The sequence below is a fragment of the Magnolia sinica genome, chromosome 6, assembly GCF_029962835.1.
Source record: "Magnolia sinica isolate HGM2019 chromosome 6, MsV1, whole genome shotgun sequence".
NCBI lineage: Eukaryota > Viridiplantae > Streptophyta > Magnoliopsida > Magnoliales > Magnoliaceae > Magnolia > Magnolia sinica.
This window is the reverse complement of record NC_080578.1, coordinates 15,670,934-15,685,458: the sequence shown is the minus strand read 5'-3', so window position 1 is coordinate 15,685,458 and position 14,525 is coordinate 15,670,934. Positions and strand designations below refer to the sequence as shown.

Genomic DNA, 14,525 nt, shown 5'->3' with positions numbered 1-14,525 from the left:
ACCCGTATGGTGGACGGTGTGGATAAGTGATCAGACTGTTTATAATATGATCAATATGGACCGTCCATTTCCCTAACCAGTAATGATCATTCAGAAATAGTGATATTTTAAGAAGGATGGGTAGTCAAAGGTGGAACCCACATGCTGGATGGTCTTGATCAATGATCTGGCCGTTTTGTAGTCTAATCAAACCTCACATGCGATATCCAAATTCCAAGTTATACTTGAATAAAAAAGATGAATTGGTACACACGATTATTGAAATATTTGGTAATCCACGTCCCCCCTAATCTAGATGGTCCAATACGGTTCTACCATCTGATGAACGGTCCGGATAGGATGTCCCATCCCGATCCGTCATCCAGTGCACCTCTAAAATGAGCAAGGTGCAGCGGCGTGCGCTTTACCGGGACCCCGTTGCCGGACGCGGAGCGATGGGATGCTAAGTGGGGCCCACCGTGATGTTTGTAAGAAATCCATACCGCCCATCCCCTTTTTCAGATCATTTTTGGACAAGATATCAAAAATCACATGGATCCAAAACTCAAAGGCCGTCATGCGAGAGGGAAAACCGGGGAAAGAGTTTCCTACCGTTGAAACTTTCCTGAGATCTACCTTGATGTTTATATGCCATCCAAACCCTTTAAAAGGTCATTCCGACTGGGATGAACTGAAAAGACCACAAACTTATCATATCATGAAGTTTTGTGACCATACGAATGTTTCAAACAGTGGACACTGAATCGCCACTTTTCACTCTCGTGTGGCTCACTTGAGTTTAGTTTTATATCCACCTCATTTTTTGTCGAATATTCTAAAATGGGAAGCGGATTGGCTGGTATACCACACACCAGCTATAGGTACGGAAATTAGAATGGGTACTAAGTAACTCAGTACAGTATGTGAAGGGGTACTGTGTTGACGTGGCATGAGCCAATTGGCTCTAAGATGGGGCTGCTTCCCTCCTTCAGACGATAAAACAATCGCCGTTAGCTTCTACGTTTCCTCCTCCCACGGTTGAGATCATTTTAGAGCATTATTTTAAAAAAAATCATATCTAAAAGATCATCTGTACCACGCTAAAAATAGCCGCAAGGATAATGATTTTCACCCTTAAACAATTCTAAGGCCCGCTGTAATATTTATTTTCCATCCACTCTGTCCGGTCATAAAGACATGAATGAAGAGGAAAATAAATTTTATATTGGTCGAAAACTTCTGTGCCCCTGAAAAGGGTTTCAGTGGTAGACGTCCAATCCCCCACTGATTTTTGCAGTCCACTTGATAGTTAGATCTTCATATTTTTCATCTCAAGACTTAAGACGAGCTCGTCAAATGGATGGATGGTTATATAACAGATACCTCGTTATACGACCTACAAAACTTGCTGACGTGAATACAGCAGCTACACCAGCCAATCCGCTTCCCCTAAAATGAGCTGTCAAAACGGATGAACGGTGTGGATTTCTCACCAACATCTGCATAGACCCCGCCCAGCAGCCCAGCGCAGGAAGGAAATCCGCGTCCACCGTTGCCTCGCCTCTATAACAGCTACAAAACCCTAAAACGCTCTCCCTCCCGTCTATTTTCTCAAGGAGCAGAGGAACTGAGGTAAACGCGCCGTTCCTACTCTCCTTCTCTCCTTCTCTCCCTTCATCGGGTAATCCAAATCCCACCGTTCTTCATCTTCCTCATCCCCATTTCAAAATCTCTCCTCCTTCCATCAAACCCTAGTGTTTTTGTGTTTGTGTATGTGTGCAGTGAGGAGAAAATCATGGCGTACGCAGCAATGAAACCTACGAAACCAGGGCTGGAAGAACCACAGGAGCAAGTTCACCGCATCCGTATTACTCTCTCCTCCAAGAATGTTAAAAATCTCGAGAAAGGTCTCTGCTTCTTCTTCTTTCTTTTCCCGATCTCTTCCTCTCTCATTCTTAAAATTTCCGTTTTTAATCTTGTTAGTTGCTGTTTCAAATATCAACTACAGTGTGTGCTGATCTGGTTCGTGGGGCCAAAGACAAGAGGCTGACCGTCAAGGGACCAGTGCGGATGCCGACCAAGGTCCTCCACATCACCACCCGGAAGTCCCCTTGCGGAGAAGGTGAATCGCAGTTCCTTTTGTTTTTTGTTTTTTTGTTTTTTTTTTTTCATTTTTCATTTTGGGTGTGCGTTTGGATGTTTTCAGTCCCGTTTAAATGAGTCACGATAACTCAAATCTACTATACAAAGGAAATTACTGAAATGGGGGTGGGATGGTTTTAATCTGAGGTCGTCACCACTCTCCTTCATTGCCGTTAATGGAATTGGGCTAGGGCCACTTTAGTCAATTCCTCTTTCCTTGATTTGGATACATTGCAATTTATTCAATTGGGCATCTGATGCTGTAGTTATCAACCCCTTAGTTCTGCATTTTTTGAGAGTTGTGATCACTGTGGAATGGGTTGAGTGAGATTCTTGCTCTTCCATGTTTGCATCTGGTATCTGATTTTCAGTCAAGTGTCAAGGTTGGCTTCAGTCCTCATGTATTTCGAATTTTTGGTACTATAAACTCTTGAAATCGAGTTCATATTGCTTACATTGTGTTTTGAATAACTGGCATGGGGCAAGGTTTGCGATCAATGTGTTATATCATATAATTCACCATTGATATCCTTATGCATCACCTTGTGTCGGGATGTTTTGGGCCTCTACGTGGCCGGTATGCTTGTATTGTTCATGGCCAATACTGGTACATATAGGGTGATACAAACCAGCTTCAGACAATACTTTAACCTTGCATGTGGTGCCCCATAGGGGCTCATTTGCAGATGTGATTGGATCATAGTTACATAAATTGATGCATGCTTGAACTGCAATTCAGATCAATGACTTAGATTGCAATTCGAGCTATATTGCACCAGTTTGTTTGATCCTATGTCGGAGCAAATGGCAGCACTCAAAAATTTTCATGTGGCATCAAACTTGCATGAGGTGTCTGATCGTTCGACACATCAGAAACACGTCTGCTAAAATTTGTTCCAATCCAGCTACTGCAACACATAGGCTAAGCAATTTTATACTCGTTGGACTATTTGATCCTGTGGCATTGCACGTGGGTTCAAAAAATGATTTTCCAGAGGGTGATGGAAAAAGGGCGTACATAACTGTTCAGCTAGAAGAAGCTGTGTGCTCACTTAGCATGATATTCTGCGCCGCTTTGCGCTTGCATGGGACATGCAATTCATGTAAACAGGGGTCCACCATTAAGGTCACTTGGTGCAAAAATCAGGTTGATCCACTCATAAGGTAGGCTGAATCTTCAAAATTAAAGGGTGTCATAGTCTAACTCAGAAAATAGGTAGGTGCACCTAATGAATGGAAAGATGGCATCACATGCATCTGTTGTGAATTTGTGATTGATTTTCAATAATAGTGAATGCTTTGGCCAACAATGATGGAATGCATGGCATACAATAACTCAATTTAAAGCATCCAAATCGGGGGACCTGCTGTAAATACATCATCCAGAAATTAGATCGATTGAATGATGTTAACCATTCTTGTCGAATAACATAAGCGATTATATGCAACCCAAGGGGCCCGTGTGCATATGCAATCGCATAATCGCATATGCCATTGCTCAGTCCTTCAAAAAAATTATATTTTTTTCATCGCATAGGTGATATCATAATCGCATATGCCATGGCATAGTGCCTAATGGTCATAAAACCACATACGCCATGATGGCATATGCGATCTATGCTCCCGAAATGGCATATGCGATTGCATATGACAACACTAATCTTAACCTCTGATTAATGAGCATTTGTTTATTGAATTTGGATTGTTGACCGTCATATTACCTTCTTGAACTGGACAAATCTGAACTGCGAATTAGGCAAATTAGAAAATGAACTAAATGAGCTACCCATCAAGAACTGGGAAATTTTTTGGAAGTATCAAACTATGAACTATGAATTGGAGTATGAATTGGTTGAACAGTGATCATGTGACTATGGATCAGATGATCCGAGCCATCCATCCTCTAGACACCCTATACAAGCCACAATGAGAAGCTAATACTAAATGAGCAACTCACACCATTGTCCGTATTACTGAATGTGTACCTCAAGGTGTTCCGTATCCATAATGATACAACCTTAAAGGCTGATACGTATGAGTAATAGCCGTGACCGTCACGCAATATGGGGGTGAAACGGGGCAATTGGTTTTTTGAGACCGTATCGGCTGTTATGGGGACCGTAACGGCTAAAAAATGATCATTTTTTTAAAAATATTTAAATCCATTCTCCCCATTTGTTTTTTCACTTTTTTCATTTCAAAAACTCTTCTAGATCGTTCTACAACAGATTTTGACCATTCTTACTATAGTTTTTTAAGATTAAAACCATAGTTTGAAGCGATTTGGGTGAATAAAAGCTTCGAGGGCCTTTAAAAAAGTGGTATTTATGTTTTTTTCGTATTTCTAATTCTACTGTTTAATTGTGATGTGTAAGCCTTAGAGACATATAACCAAGTTCATAAATTCTCCAGACAACCTAATACAACACTTACCAAAAAGTGGACCGTTATGCTACCATAAACACGTTCAAAATAAAAAAAAATGAATACATATTTAGAATATTTACATTATTCTGGATTTTCTAGAGTTTTTTCTCCAGAATTTTTTGGGGTATTTTTTTTCCAACCATTACGGGAGCAGTAATGGGCGGTAGTTACGGCTGATACGTGCATCGTTAATGGTGGTGACTGTTATGGTCGCCATTACCGATATGGAATACCTTGTTGTAGCTCTAACCATCATTGTCATAATAGATTTTACAGTTGAGCATTTGTACCATTGAGGATTAAATGTCAATGGCTTAAACTCCGCAAATCACAGGAGTTGTTGGGTTATATAAATAAAGCTGGAGTTGTGATCCTCTTGTCCAGTGAAAACGTGTTATTCTTCACGCTTTTGTTAGTTCAAAGCCTAACCCTAATTGAATCTTTGTTCATGAAGAACAGCGAGTATTGTTATTATCTATCGTCATTATTATTTGTGTTTTCAATCTACTTGTGATTGTGATGGTCTGTTTATTTAGTCTTTTTTGTTTTTCATCATATTTTATCCATCACAAATCGGTTCATTTATAAATTTTGGTTTTTATATATTTCTTGTAGTTGCTAGATTTCTTCACTGAAGCTTGTCTTTTTCCTTGTAGAGGCTATAATATTTGTTATTTCCTGATCAGGTCGTATTAATAATTTTTTGTTGCTTCATGTTTCCCTGTTCATTGATCTTTTTCATGCTCTTGTCGCTTAAAAACTATCTGGGTTTTGTGTGTACATCAATCTAGACTGTACATACTGGCGAGTCATGTAACCCTCGAGTGGGAGCGAGTCATCCAATGAATGTGTGACTTGCCTCTGCATCATTTTGGATATCTAAATCATGTACCCTATGGTTGGAGTATAACTTATAAATTACACTGCGCGGACAATTCAATCATCTGACATTCGATGGCTGACCGTTTTCTATCAAATTTGAGGGCAGACAAGCGTATGGTTATGATTTTCATGGCATGATTCATGCAAAATGTGGTTCATGATTTGCACAGTTTGGGTTGATGTATGTTTATGCCATGTGCGTGGAAGAAAGGTCACAGCCATTTAGCAAAGGTCGAGCCGACCACAATTAGTTGGGGTAGGGCTTAGATGGTGTGGATTCAACAAGGGTTGGCAAATGCACACCAAGTTGGCAAACCTTGGGGATAATCTGATCAGCACTGTTTTGGTGGGACACCATGTGGATGACCATATCCCAAGAAACAATTTGATTGAAGCTTTTACTGTGACCATCCAAAAGTGGCCTGCAGAAGGAAGCACAGCCCAAATTCCAACCAGAACACTATGAGATGTTTGTTGCGTGGAGTTTCATGGAACTTTCATGCTGAGTCCTAACTGCATTTATGCAATAAATTTGTCATTTTTAGCATATAATTTCAATAGCTGATCTATTATTAATAAATCATTTACCCTTCAAAATAAAATTTTCAATAGCTTTCCACACAAGATGTGCCCCTCCTTCCCAAGTTTGCTTATCTATTATTAAAATATTATATAATAGACACTTTGTGACGTACGTCATTAAAATGTTTGGCAGTGATCTTTCAAAAAAAAAAAAGAAAAAGGTTTGGTAGTGCATTCATAATTTAATGTGCTTCAATATAATGTGATATTCTATAATTGCAGCATTGAATATCTTGGAAGAACATGAAAGCCATTGTATTGATGAATGGAAAAATGCATCTTGTTGCAGGAACCAACACATGGGATAGGTTCGAGCTTCGTGTGCACAAGCGAGTGATTGACCTTGTCAGCTCTTCTGAAGTGGTGAAGCAGATCACCTCTATCACCATTGAACCGGGTGTGGAGGTTGAGGTTACCATTGCTGATCCATGAATTTGGATTTTTTTGTTTTCTTCTTTCGTGAGTAGTTAGTGCCGTGCTTTATCTGTTTGAATGAAGAGCTCAAAATCATAGCTGTTTGTTTTGTTTTGGAGTGTACAACTGATTGACCTCTGATTGCTTCCAGAGATCTGGCACCGGCTGTTGCTGATATGATACATTGAATTATTATTTTCATCGTCGTATATTTCATTGCTGTATTGCGACTATGTGGATGGAATGATCATGTACAACCATAGCATGGTAAGCCTATCATCCTACACAGTTTTCCCGTGAGTGGTTTGTTTGCCAGGTGGATCACACCTGTATGTTGGGTCATATGTTGTTAGCCCATTGATTTCGATTGTGTGACGAACTGATGAGTGGATCGGCGTGATTTCAGCTGTGGCTTGGATCTTTTGCACGGGTTCAGATGTACTATGCATAAGATGTTGGCAGGAGAAAACTGGGTAGCATGGTTAGCCTACCGCGCTATGGTTGCATGTGATTGATCGTATTCGCTTACAATTTATTATGATATTCTGCTCACGAATTTCTGCAGGGAGGATTATAACCTCACATCTTTACCTTGTGGTCCACCATTAATGGCCGAACTTTGATGCTTCTGCTCAGCAATTTCTGCAGGCCTGGTTCTGTTATGAGGGAGTGGATTAGGTGACTGTGGGGCTGACCTTGATGAATGTATTTTATATTCACACCGTCCATACATTTTTTCAGATCATTTTATGGCATGAGCCCAAAAATGAAGCAGATCCAATTCTTAGGTGGACCATACCATAGTAAACAGTGGTGATTAACCATTAATGGGGCCACAAGTTAAGGATCAAACCGATGTTTTTTAAAACCCTTCATCCAGGTCTATTGACCTTATGAACAACTTGGATGTTGAATAAAACATTACGGTGGCCCTAAGAAGTTTTTAATGGTAGGTTTTCAATCACCACTGTCCCTATAGTATGGTCCACCTGAGATTTGGATCTTCATTTATGGGCTCATGCCCTCAAATGATTCGGTAAAACGGATGACTGAGTGGATATAGAATGCATACATAAGGTGAGCCCTACAGTAATGAGCCCTACAGTAAGGGCTGCACAATCTTGGGAGAGGCTGGGGCCGCACCTAATCAGCTCCCCTGTTATGAAGCAGTCTTAGAGGCTGTTTGATTTTATTTTTTTTACTTGTTAGGGATGTAATTTGTGTTAAATGAGCCATGATTATTTACGCATGTAATTATGGCATCCTTCCCAATGTAGGTTGTTGACAGGTAGCTTGTTTGCAAAGCTTCTTAGTCTTTGGTTTACATTCCTGGGATTTGGACATGTAAAAAACTGAGGGGCTTACTGTATTGCATTCTGCCAGCTTATTTTAGGGCATCAGCTCAAAAATGAGGATGAGCCAATGCTAAGCGGACCACACCACAGGAAACAGTGGGATTTGAACACCTACCTATGAAAACTTGGGGCCGCAATTAATCATGTCTGTATGACCTTATGAAACAGGCTGGGAGACAAATAAAAATCTTGTCTTTCAGCTTTCAGCCTTGGACGTCATTAGATCTAATTTTTCCTGTGTTGTGGTCCATTTTAGCTTTGGATCTTTAGCTCATTTTTGGGCGGAGACTGTGGATAAGACACATCATTCTGGGACCCACAGATTTTCCTCCGTATGTTTCACTGCATTTACTACATCATATTGGGACCCCACAGAAATACACATCATTTACTACTGATACACCATTATTTACCCGTATTTGCTTTTAGTAGCGTGTAAACAAATGTTGGATCCTACTCTTTGGTGAATTCAAATTGGTAAAATTCATCTGCACCTATCTATCTAACTTGGTTCCTCCTTTAGTGAAGGATTAATGGATAAATACATGGGCTGCCAGTGTCTATTTGGAATTAACTACTTTCGGAGTCTTAACACCACCGACTGGTGTTACTGCTAATCTAGTCTTTATTTTTCAAGGGAGCTCTTTGCTACTCTGGCAGTGTGATGGTCTAAGTCATGGTCCCCCTTGTGTGGATTTTAAATAGGGACTGCTCTTCATTTTAACCATCCATCCATCAGAATGTCCAATGATCTGTTGTTTTGGTAGTGTTATTGTTGGTTTTATGATCACTAATTCACCAGTTTGAAGATGAGTTTTGCGTACTTGTTTTCTACCATTGATCTGAAGTGGTCCAACTATTTGGACGGCTTATTGAGTTACATTATGCCCCGTCCATGATTTATTTCGGTGTGCATGCGTATGAACAATCGCATCCCTCACCTTATTTGATCTCCAAAACCATTACTTGGAAATCATGAATGAAGAGTCTGTTACCCTTCATGAAAGGGAAAACGCTTTCATACCTTACTTAGGTACACCTAACCAGGTTACATTCCCCACCGTTTAGGAGTACAACACTCTATTTCCTTGTTTGGCCCACCTGACTTTTGGAATGCTTCAACTTTTGGGCAATTCCTTCATCATGGTGAGGAACATCAGATGAATGGCTCTGATAGCATATAAACACTAGTGGGCCGTACACAAATACTAAGGCTGGGCGTCCCATCCCAACAGTGGTCCATCTGAGTGTTGAATCACGATTTTTTTGGGGTTCGAAGCATACCTTACGTACAGGGTGGATCTTATGAAAGTTCCACTGGATCTCAGTTAGCAAAAGTAACATAGCACTTGGGCAAAAGACAAACTAGACCATCCAATTAATCAGCCTGCTCTGATTGAGCAGAGTCAAAAGATCACACGGAGATTTATGTCATGACCAAACTGGCGCTCTTATCAAATAGGCAGCTACAGTCCAAATACAACAGTGGCATGAAATCCCATATACTGGGGTCCATGATCAGCGCAACTTTCGGGCCAAAAAGGATTTGGACAGCCTGATTGCACATGGTTTGGAATCATTCATTTTACAAATGATAGCTAACACATGCCACTGCGAGCCCATTTTAAAATTAAATGGTTTTTATCATAAACGTGACCAATCTTCTATGTTACCTCTCAAAAAAAAAAGGAAAAAAAAAAGAAATCAATCTTCATCATGTTCACAGACCTAACTTGCTTGGGAGGGGAGCCATCTCGTATGGTGGAGCCGTGAAAAAGCACACTTGCTTTTTGAATGATAAGCGTCTGCCCCATCCCCCCTTGTCTCAGCCCGGATCCAACAGCCTGGTAAGTGGTAAGCATGCAATCCAAGCAAAGCATACGCAATAAAGAAATAAGAAAAACAGAAGTAAAAAACACATCTTTCTATTATTCCAAACAGAACTTTACGCCTTCTTAATATATTCCCAAGTCCTGCTTGACTACCACTAATCACAATCCTATCCTCTCCCAGGAGAAAACACTACACTATCACTTCAAACAAATATTTTTCATTTCACCATTTACAGCCACTAACTGATACATTGCTGAAACCTCAATCAACAACAGCCACAGATCCACATCTTCTTAAAAATTCATTGCCTACTCAAATGTCACTATATCATCTCTCCCTTTTTCTTTTTGGTTTGGAAATACTTCATCAGATAGGTGACAGAAAGAAAACCCATCAGTGGGCACTGCCCGCCTTGTGATGCAAATAATGAAAACCCAGCTACTGGTATACAAGATGACCTCTACTCAATAAAGAGTACCATGCTGGTATTAAAGTGATGGGTGTTGTCTTAAACCTCTGTTTCTTTGTGGCTGATGTGAGACTCCACCATAGCCATTCTAGTACTAACAGTTCTAAGTGAGCCTTTATGGGTACTCCAATTATCAGAAGAAACAATTTACCCTGACCAGTCATCAATGAAGTGACACAAAATTCAAGCATGTAAGAACACACTTACCAGAATTCAATCCTTCCTTCACTTAACGTCAACTAATTAAAAAAAGAGGTTATTCCTTCCTTCCCAAAATCCCTAGCACAATGCGCATGGAAGAAGACACCAAAACATCTTTAGTCTTTTTTGAAAAAAGGTCTCTTCCCCAAGCTAGTAAAAGACACCAGCATCTGAAAGTACACCCGTGAAGGTCTACGGATTGCTATCTTGGTCTTGCCACTGGACAGTGAAGGAAAAGATGATGAACAGTTTGCTCTTCTTTCTACAAAATTTTTGCCAACCACCCCAGACAACATGAACACAATTCTGGAAGGGACAATTGGGTCACACAAACACTAGCCTGGGGCAAAGAGGAACCTTCACAAGGGCATTGAAATAAGTCATTGTAGAGAATATTCCCAAGGCATTCCACTTCTAGATTTTATAATTTTCCCAGAAGAATGGGAAAAATACTACTTGAAGGTTTATCCATTAAAAGGCTCTTGAAACGCTTCCTATTTGTCATCCAATAGATTCCTCCTTAAACTAGCCTGGGGCAAAGAGGAACCTTCACAAGGGCATTGAATTAAGTCATTGTAGAGAATATTCCCAAGGCATTCCACTTCTAGATTTTAGAATTTTCCCAGAAGAATGGGAAAAATACTGCTTGAAGGCTTATCCATTAAAAGGCTCTTGAAACGCTTCCTATTTGTCACCCACAATAGATTCCTCACCCATTCAAGCTAAACATCCAACTAGAACTCATGGCAATACTTCACGTGAATTTTTGTTCGAAGCCACTTTATAAAGGTTTGTGAATGATGCAGACAATGGATATTGAACCACCTACCCATCCTCCCAGAAGAAAACTGTCCCCAAAACCCATGGTGGACCCCAGTCATCCTGTCACCCTCAGATTGTTCCCCATGTTTTACTCCACCCAGGGTCCCACCCGTGTCCCATCTCCACAAAATTTGCAAGCATGTGCCTGTTAGACATTATCCTTGCTCCTTCCAGCTTCTCATGAGCAATCCCAAAAACATGCCAAGTGACATTCCTTGTCCACTGCATTCCCAACCATTGTAATTCATCTTAGATGGACCCTTAGGCCAGATACCACTTTGAAATGTCAAATATCACAATTGAGATTAGAAATTTGCTCCCACAAGGCCTCCCAAGAATCCTCTCAAAAGCCTCTGCCTTTTCCGCGATGATTTTGTACAAGTTCCTGACTTGGCTTATCAGCAAGAAATCTTTCAACTTTGTCATGTCAACCTTCTTTTGGACAAGGCAAATGTTTCACATTTATGCCCATATTAAGTTCCTTGCTTTTAACTCGTTGACTATAATCAACATATTTAATAGTCTATTACACTGCACCTGTGGGAGTTTTGTGTTCTCATTGCCAGTCCGGAGCCCAAATAAAGCAGGATGGATGTGTCAAGTTTGTGGCTGGTGTCAAATTCATGCTTGGGTGTTGTTATGGCACTTGACAGAGTTGAGTGGCGGAACAGGATTCATGTAGCTGATCCCAATTGGTTGGGATAAGGCTTAGATGATGATGATGATTATGATTAAGTTTCTCCCTTTTAATTAAATTCATTTAAGACATGCATCAAGTTCTTGATCATGCCAAAAGATTCCTATATCAAAACCATCTGGGCCTTGTCCTTTTGTAGCTACCAAATGACACCTTCAATTTTCTGATCTTTGAAAGCCCTCTCAAAAGATTCAGCTTCTTCCTCTGCAATAGAGTTGAATTTCAAACTAGCTAACAGGGGGTGAGGTCCCTCCATCCTGCATTAGGAATACAATGGAAGAAGAAAAAAGTCAGTATTATGGTCCTCTTTGAGCCAAAGGTTTCTAGATGTCTCCAAGCAATCTCCACAAGTCTGATGATCTCACGGCATTCTGTGAGTATCATTAATCTTTTTCTCCTTCCTTCACTCCACAAACCAACCTCATCTTACTAGTTATCAGACTGTCAAGAATCTTGCCAGTTTCTTCAAAACAACTTTTGTTCATATTGCCATGCTCTACACTCCATAGTCCATACCTTCAGCTAGTTTTTATGATCTGCACTTCCTTTCAGACATGCGCTACCAATCCCGCTTCTTAATTATTTATGCTTGCTAACATTTTGAAGCACATGCTTCACATGCTTCCCGACTCTCACACCTGAATTTGTTGCTGCTCTGCTTCATGCTACATGCAACTTATAGTTTCTCCACCATTCCCCCTCCATTTTAACAAAATCAGGGCTTTTCAGCCATTTGTTTTCAAACTTGAAGAGCCTAAGACCCCAACAGAAGTCACCCACTTCAAACAGGAGATGAGTGAATAGTCAGGTGCCGGTTTTGGAAGAAGAATGTGTTGCCTGATGTTTTGGAATTTTCTCTCCCACTCTTTATCAACAAAGAATCTATTGAGTCTCCACACATATCATTTTATTAGACCAGGTGAAAATTGTATCCTCCGGAGGTGAGATCAATCAGCTAATCCATCTCGACAAAATCTGCAAGCATGTGCATGTTAGAGATTATCTCCCAACTTCTCATGAGCAAAACAAATCACACTAAAGTCATCTCCCAAGCATAGTTGCAGGAAGCATGATGCGAAGCAGAAACAAATTCGGGTGCGGGAGTGAAAATGAGATTCCAAAGTGGGGATTTGAAGTGGGAGTGACACCTACTTGGAAGGATCCTGCAACTAAGCTCCCAAGCAACAAGGAAAATGAAAAAAAAGAAGAAGAAGGAAAATGACAAATAATCAATGAATAAAGAATCCCAAAATATTGGATTAACAGATGACCATTCCTGAGAAGATGCCAAATAACTTCTGAGAATCTCCTCAGGCCATGTTGTTCGTTTTTTGAATCTCCCTCCCCTAGATGAGGCCCTTGAAAAAAACAAGAGTTGCAACTATGATGACACAAGCAATTCGATGGAGAAAATTAGTGAGCAGGTTAAAAGGAGTCTAATCAAATGGATGTTGATATGGGGAAGAATTTCGTGGGATTTCTATAGCAGGAAAGCTTACTAATTGGGCTGCTGTGGTCGATAGTGCCCCACGGCAAGAATCTGTCACCACTTGTTGGAAAGAGCTGCTGTATAAAGCATGGAAGCTCAATGTTGGTGGCTCTTCTTATGGAAACCAGGAAGATGTTTCGTGGAGACGCTGATGGGTCTGTCCACGTGTCTTTATCTAGGCCTCCTAGTGGGTCAATGTTATTGATGCCCGATGTCGAATTTTGTGCCTTGAGAGAAGCCTTGAGGAATTTTCCCTCCTAGTCCAAGTTTTGCAGCACTGGTATTGTTGAAAGTGATTCCCTATATGTTAAAGATAGAATAGAAGTCTTGGAGTGGATAAGCTGTGCCCGTTTCCTAGAACCTTGTAATTGAGAGATCTGGCAGCTATCAAAAGTATGCTTTCTTAAATGGCCTCCAGTGTATGTTTTCTAAATGGCCTCTAGTGTCCCACCTAGTCTGAAAAATGCAGAAGGGAGTGGTAGATGCCGACAGAAGGTCTTCATAAAAGAAGGGGTGTTTGACATTTCACTGAATTCAAGAAATATACTGAGAAATATTCATGAAGGTTCCTTCTCAATGACCCTATGCAACCTAATTTCAGCACGGGCAAAGTGACTTGAGCTTCCCACCGACAGAATCTTAAGTCAGGGGAGCTTGTCACTGTGTCATCTTTACATGAAAAACTAACTTTGAATATCATGAGGAGACCCAGTTACCTCAAAAGGTAAAATATGGGAGATGTGCATCTCTCCCATGACCTAGGCACCAAGAAAGTAGTTTAGCTCTTTTATTAATTGTAAGTCGGTGTTTGTGTTCCCACCTTTTAGCATTTTTCTAATAAAATTTTATTACCTTCCCAAAAAAACATTAGTGTTTCTTTTTCCACCTCCTAGCATTTTTTTTTCTAATAAAATTTTGTTGCCTTTTAAAAAAACAAAGAAAAAAAAAAAACAAAAAAGTTCAGAGTGTGTGTTACTTTTTTCTAACATCTGAAGGTTTGAAATGACAAAATCTCTTTCCACTCATAGTTGTGTCTAGTCATCCTAAGATCATCATCAAACTCTTGATTTTGGCTCTCTTTTTTTTTTTTGGTTATATATGTAATAGAAAATCTATTCGAATAAAAAATCAAAAGAAACATTCATTAAGGCAGTGGATAGGTGCTCCCAACAGAAAGCCACCATCTACAGACATCTTCCTTAAGTAGGACATCTGCTGAGGAATTCACATCTC

At 40.2% G+C, this 14,525-nt stretch overlaps 1 protein-coding gene across 2 annotated transcripts; it reads left to right on the top strand.

Moving 5' to 3' along the window:
• The first annotated feature begins 1,500 nt into the window (after window positions 1-1,500).
• Window positions 1,501-6,627, top strand: LOC131248374 (small ribosomal subunit protein uS10y-like). 2 transcript variants are annotated; one of them, XM_058248640.1, is made up of 4 exons: window positions 1,501-1,660; window positions 1,762-1,886; window positions 1,988-2,101; window positions 6,302-6,627. In XM_058248640.1, the coding sequence occupies exons 2-4, from the start codon at window positions 1,775-1,777 to the stop codon at window positions 6,442-6,444; spliced, it is 369 nt and encodes a 122-aa protein (XP_058104623.1). In that variant the 5' UTR covers window positions 1,501-1,660; window positions 1,762-1,774; the 3' UTR covers window positions 6,445-6,627. The 2 variants fall into 2 exon arrangements, with proteins under 2 accessions (XP_058104623.1, XP_058104624.1); XM_058248641.1 differs by having other exon boundaries at window positions 1,590-1,611.
• Window positions 6,628-14,525: the final 7,898 nt, after the last annotated feature.

Bases quoted from the DNA above. Each gene is read 5' to 3' on its own strand.
- LOC131248374 (XM_058248640.1), top strand. From the start codon at position 1,775: ATGGCGTACGCAGCAATGAAACCTACGAAACCAGGGCTGGAAGAACCA. The intron at 1,887-1,987 runs GTCTCTGCTTCT...TATCAACTACAG, and splicing joins TGTTAAAAATCTCGAGAAAG to TGTGTGCTGATCTGGTTCGT. The intron at 2,102-6,301 runs GTGAATCGCAGT...ATCTTGTTGCAG, and splicing joins GAAGTCCCCTTGCGGAGAAG to GAACCAACACATGGGATAGG.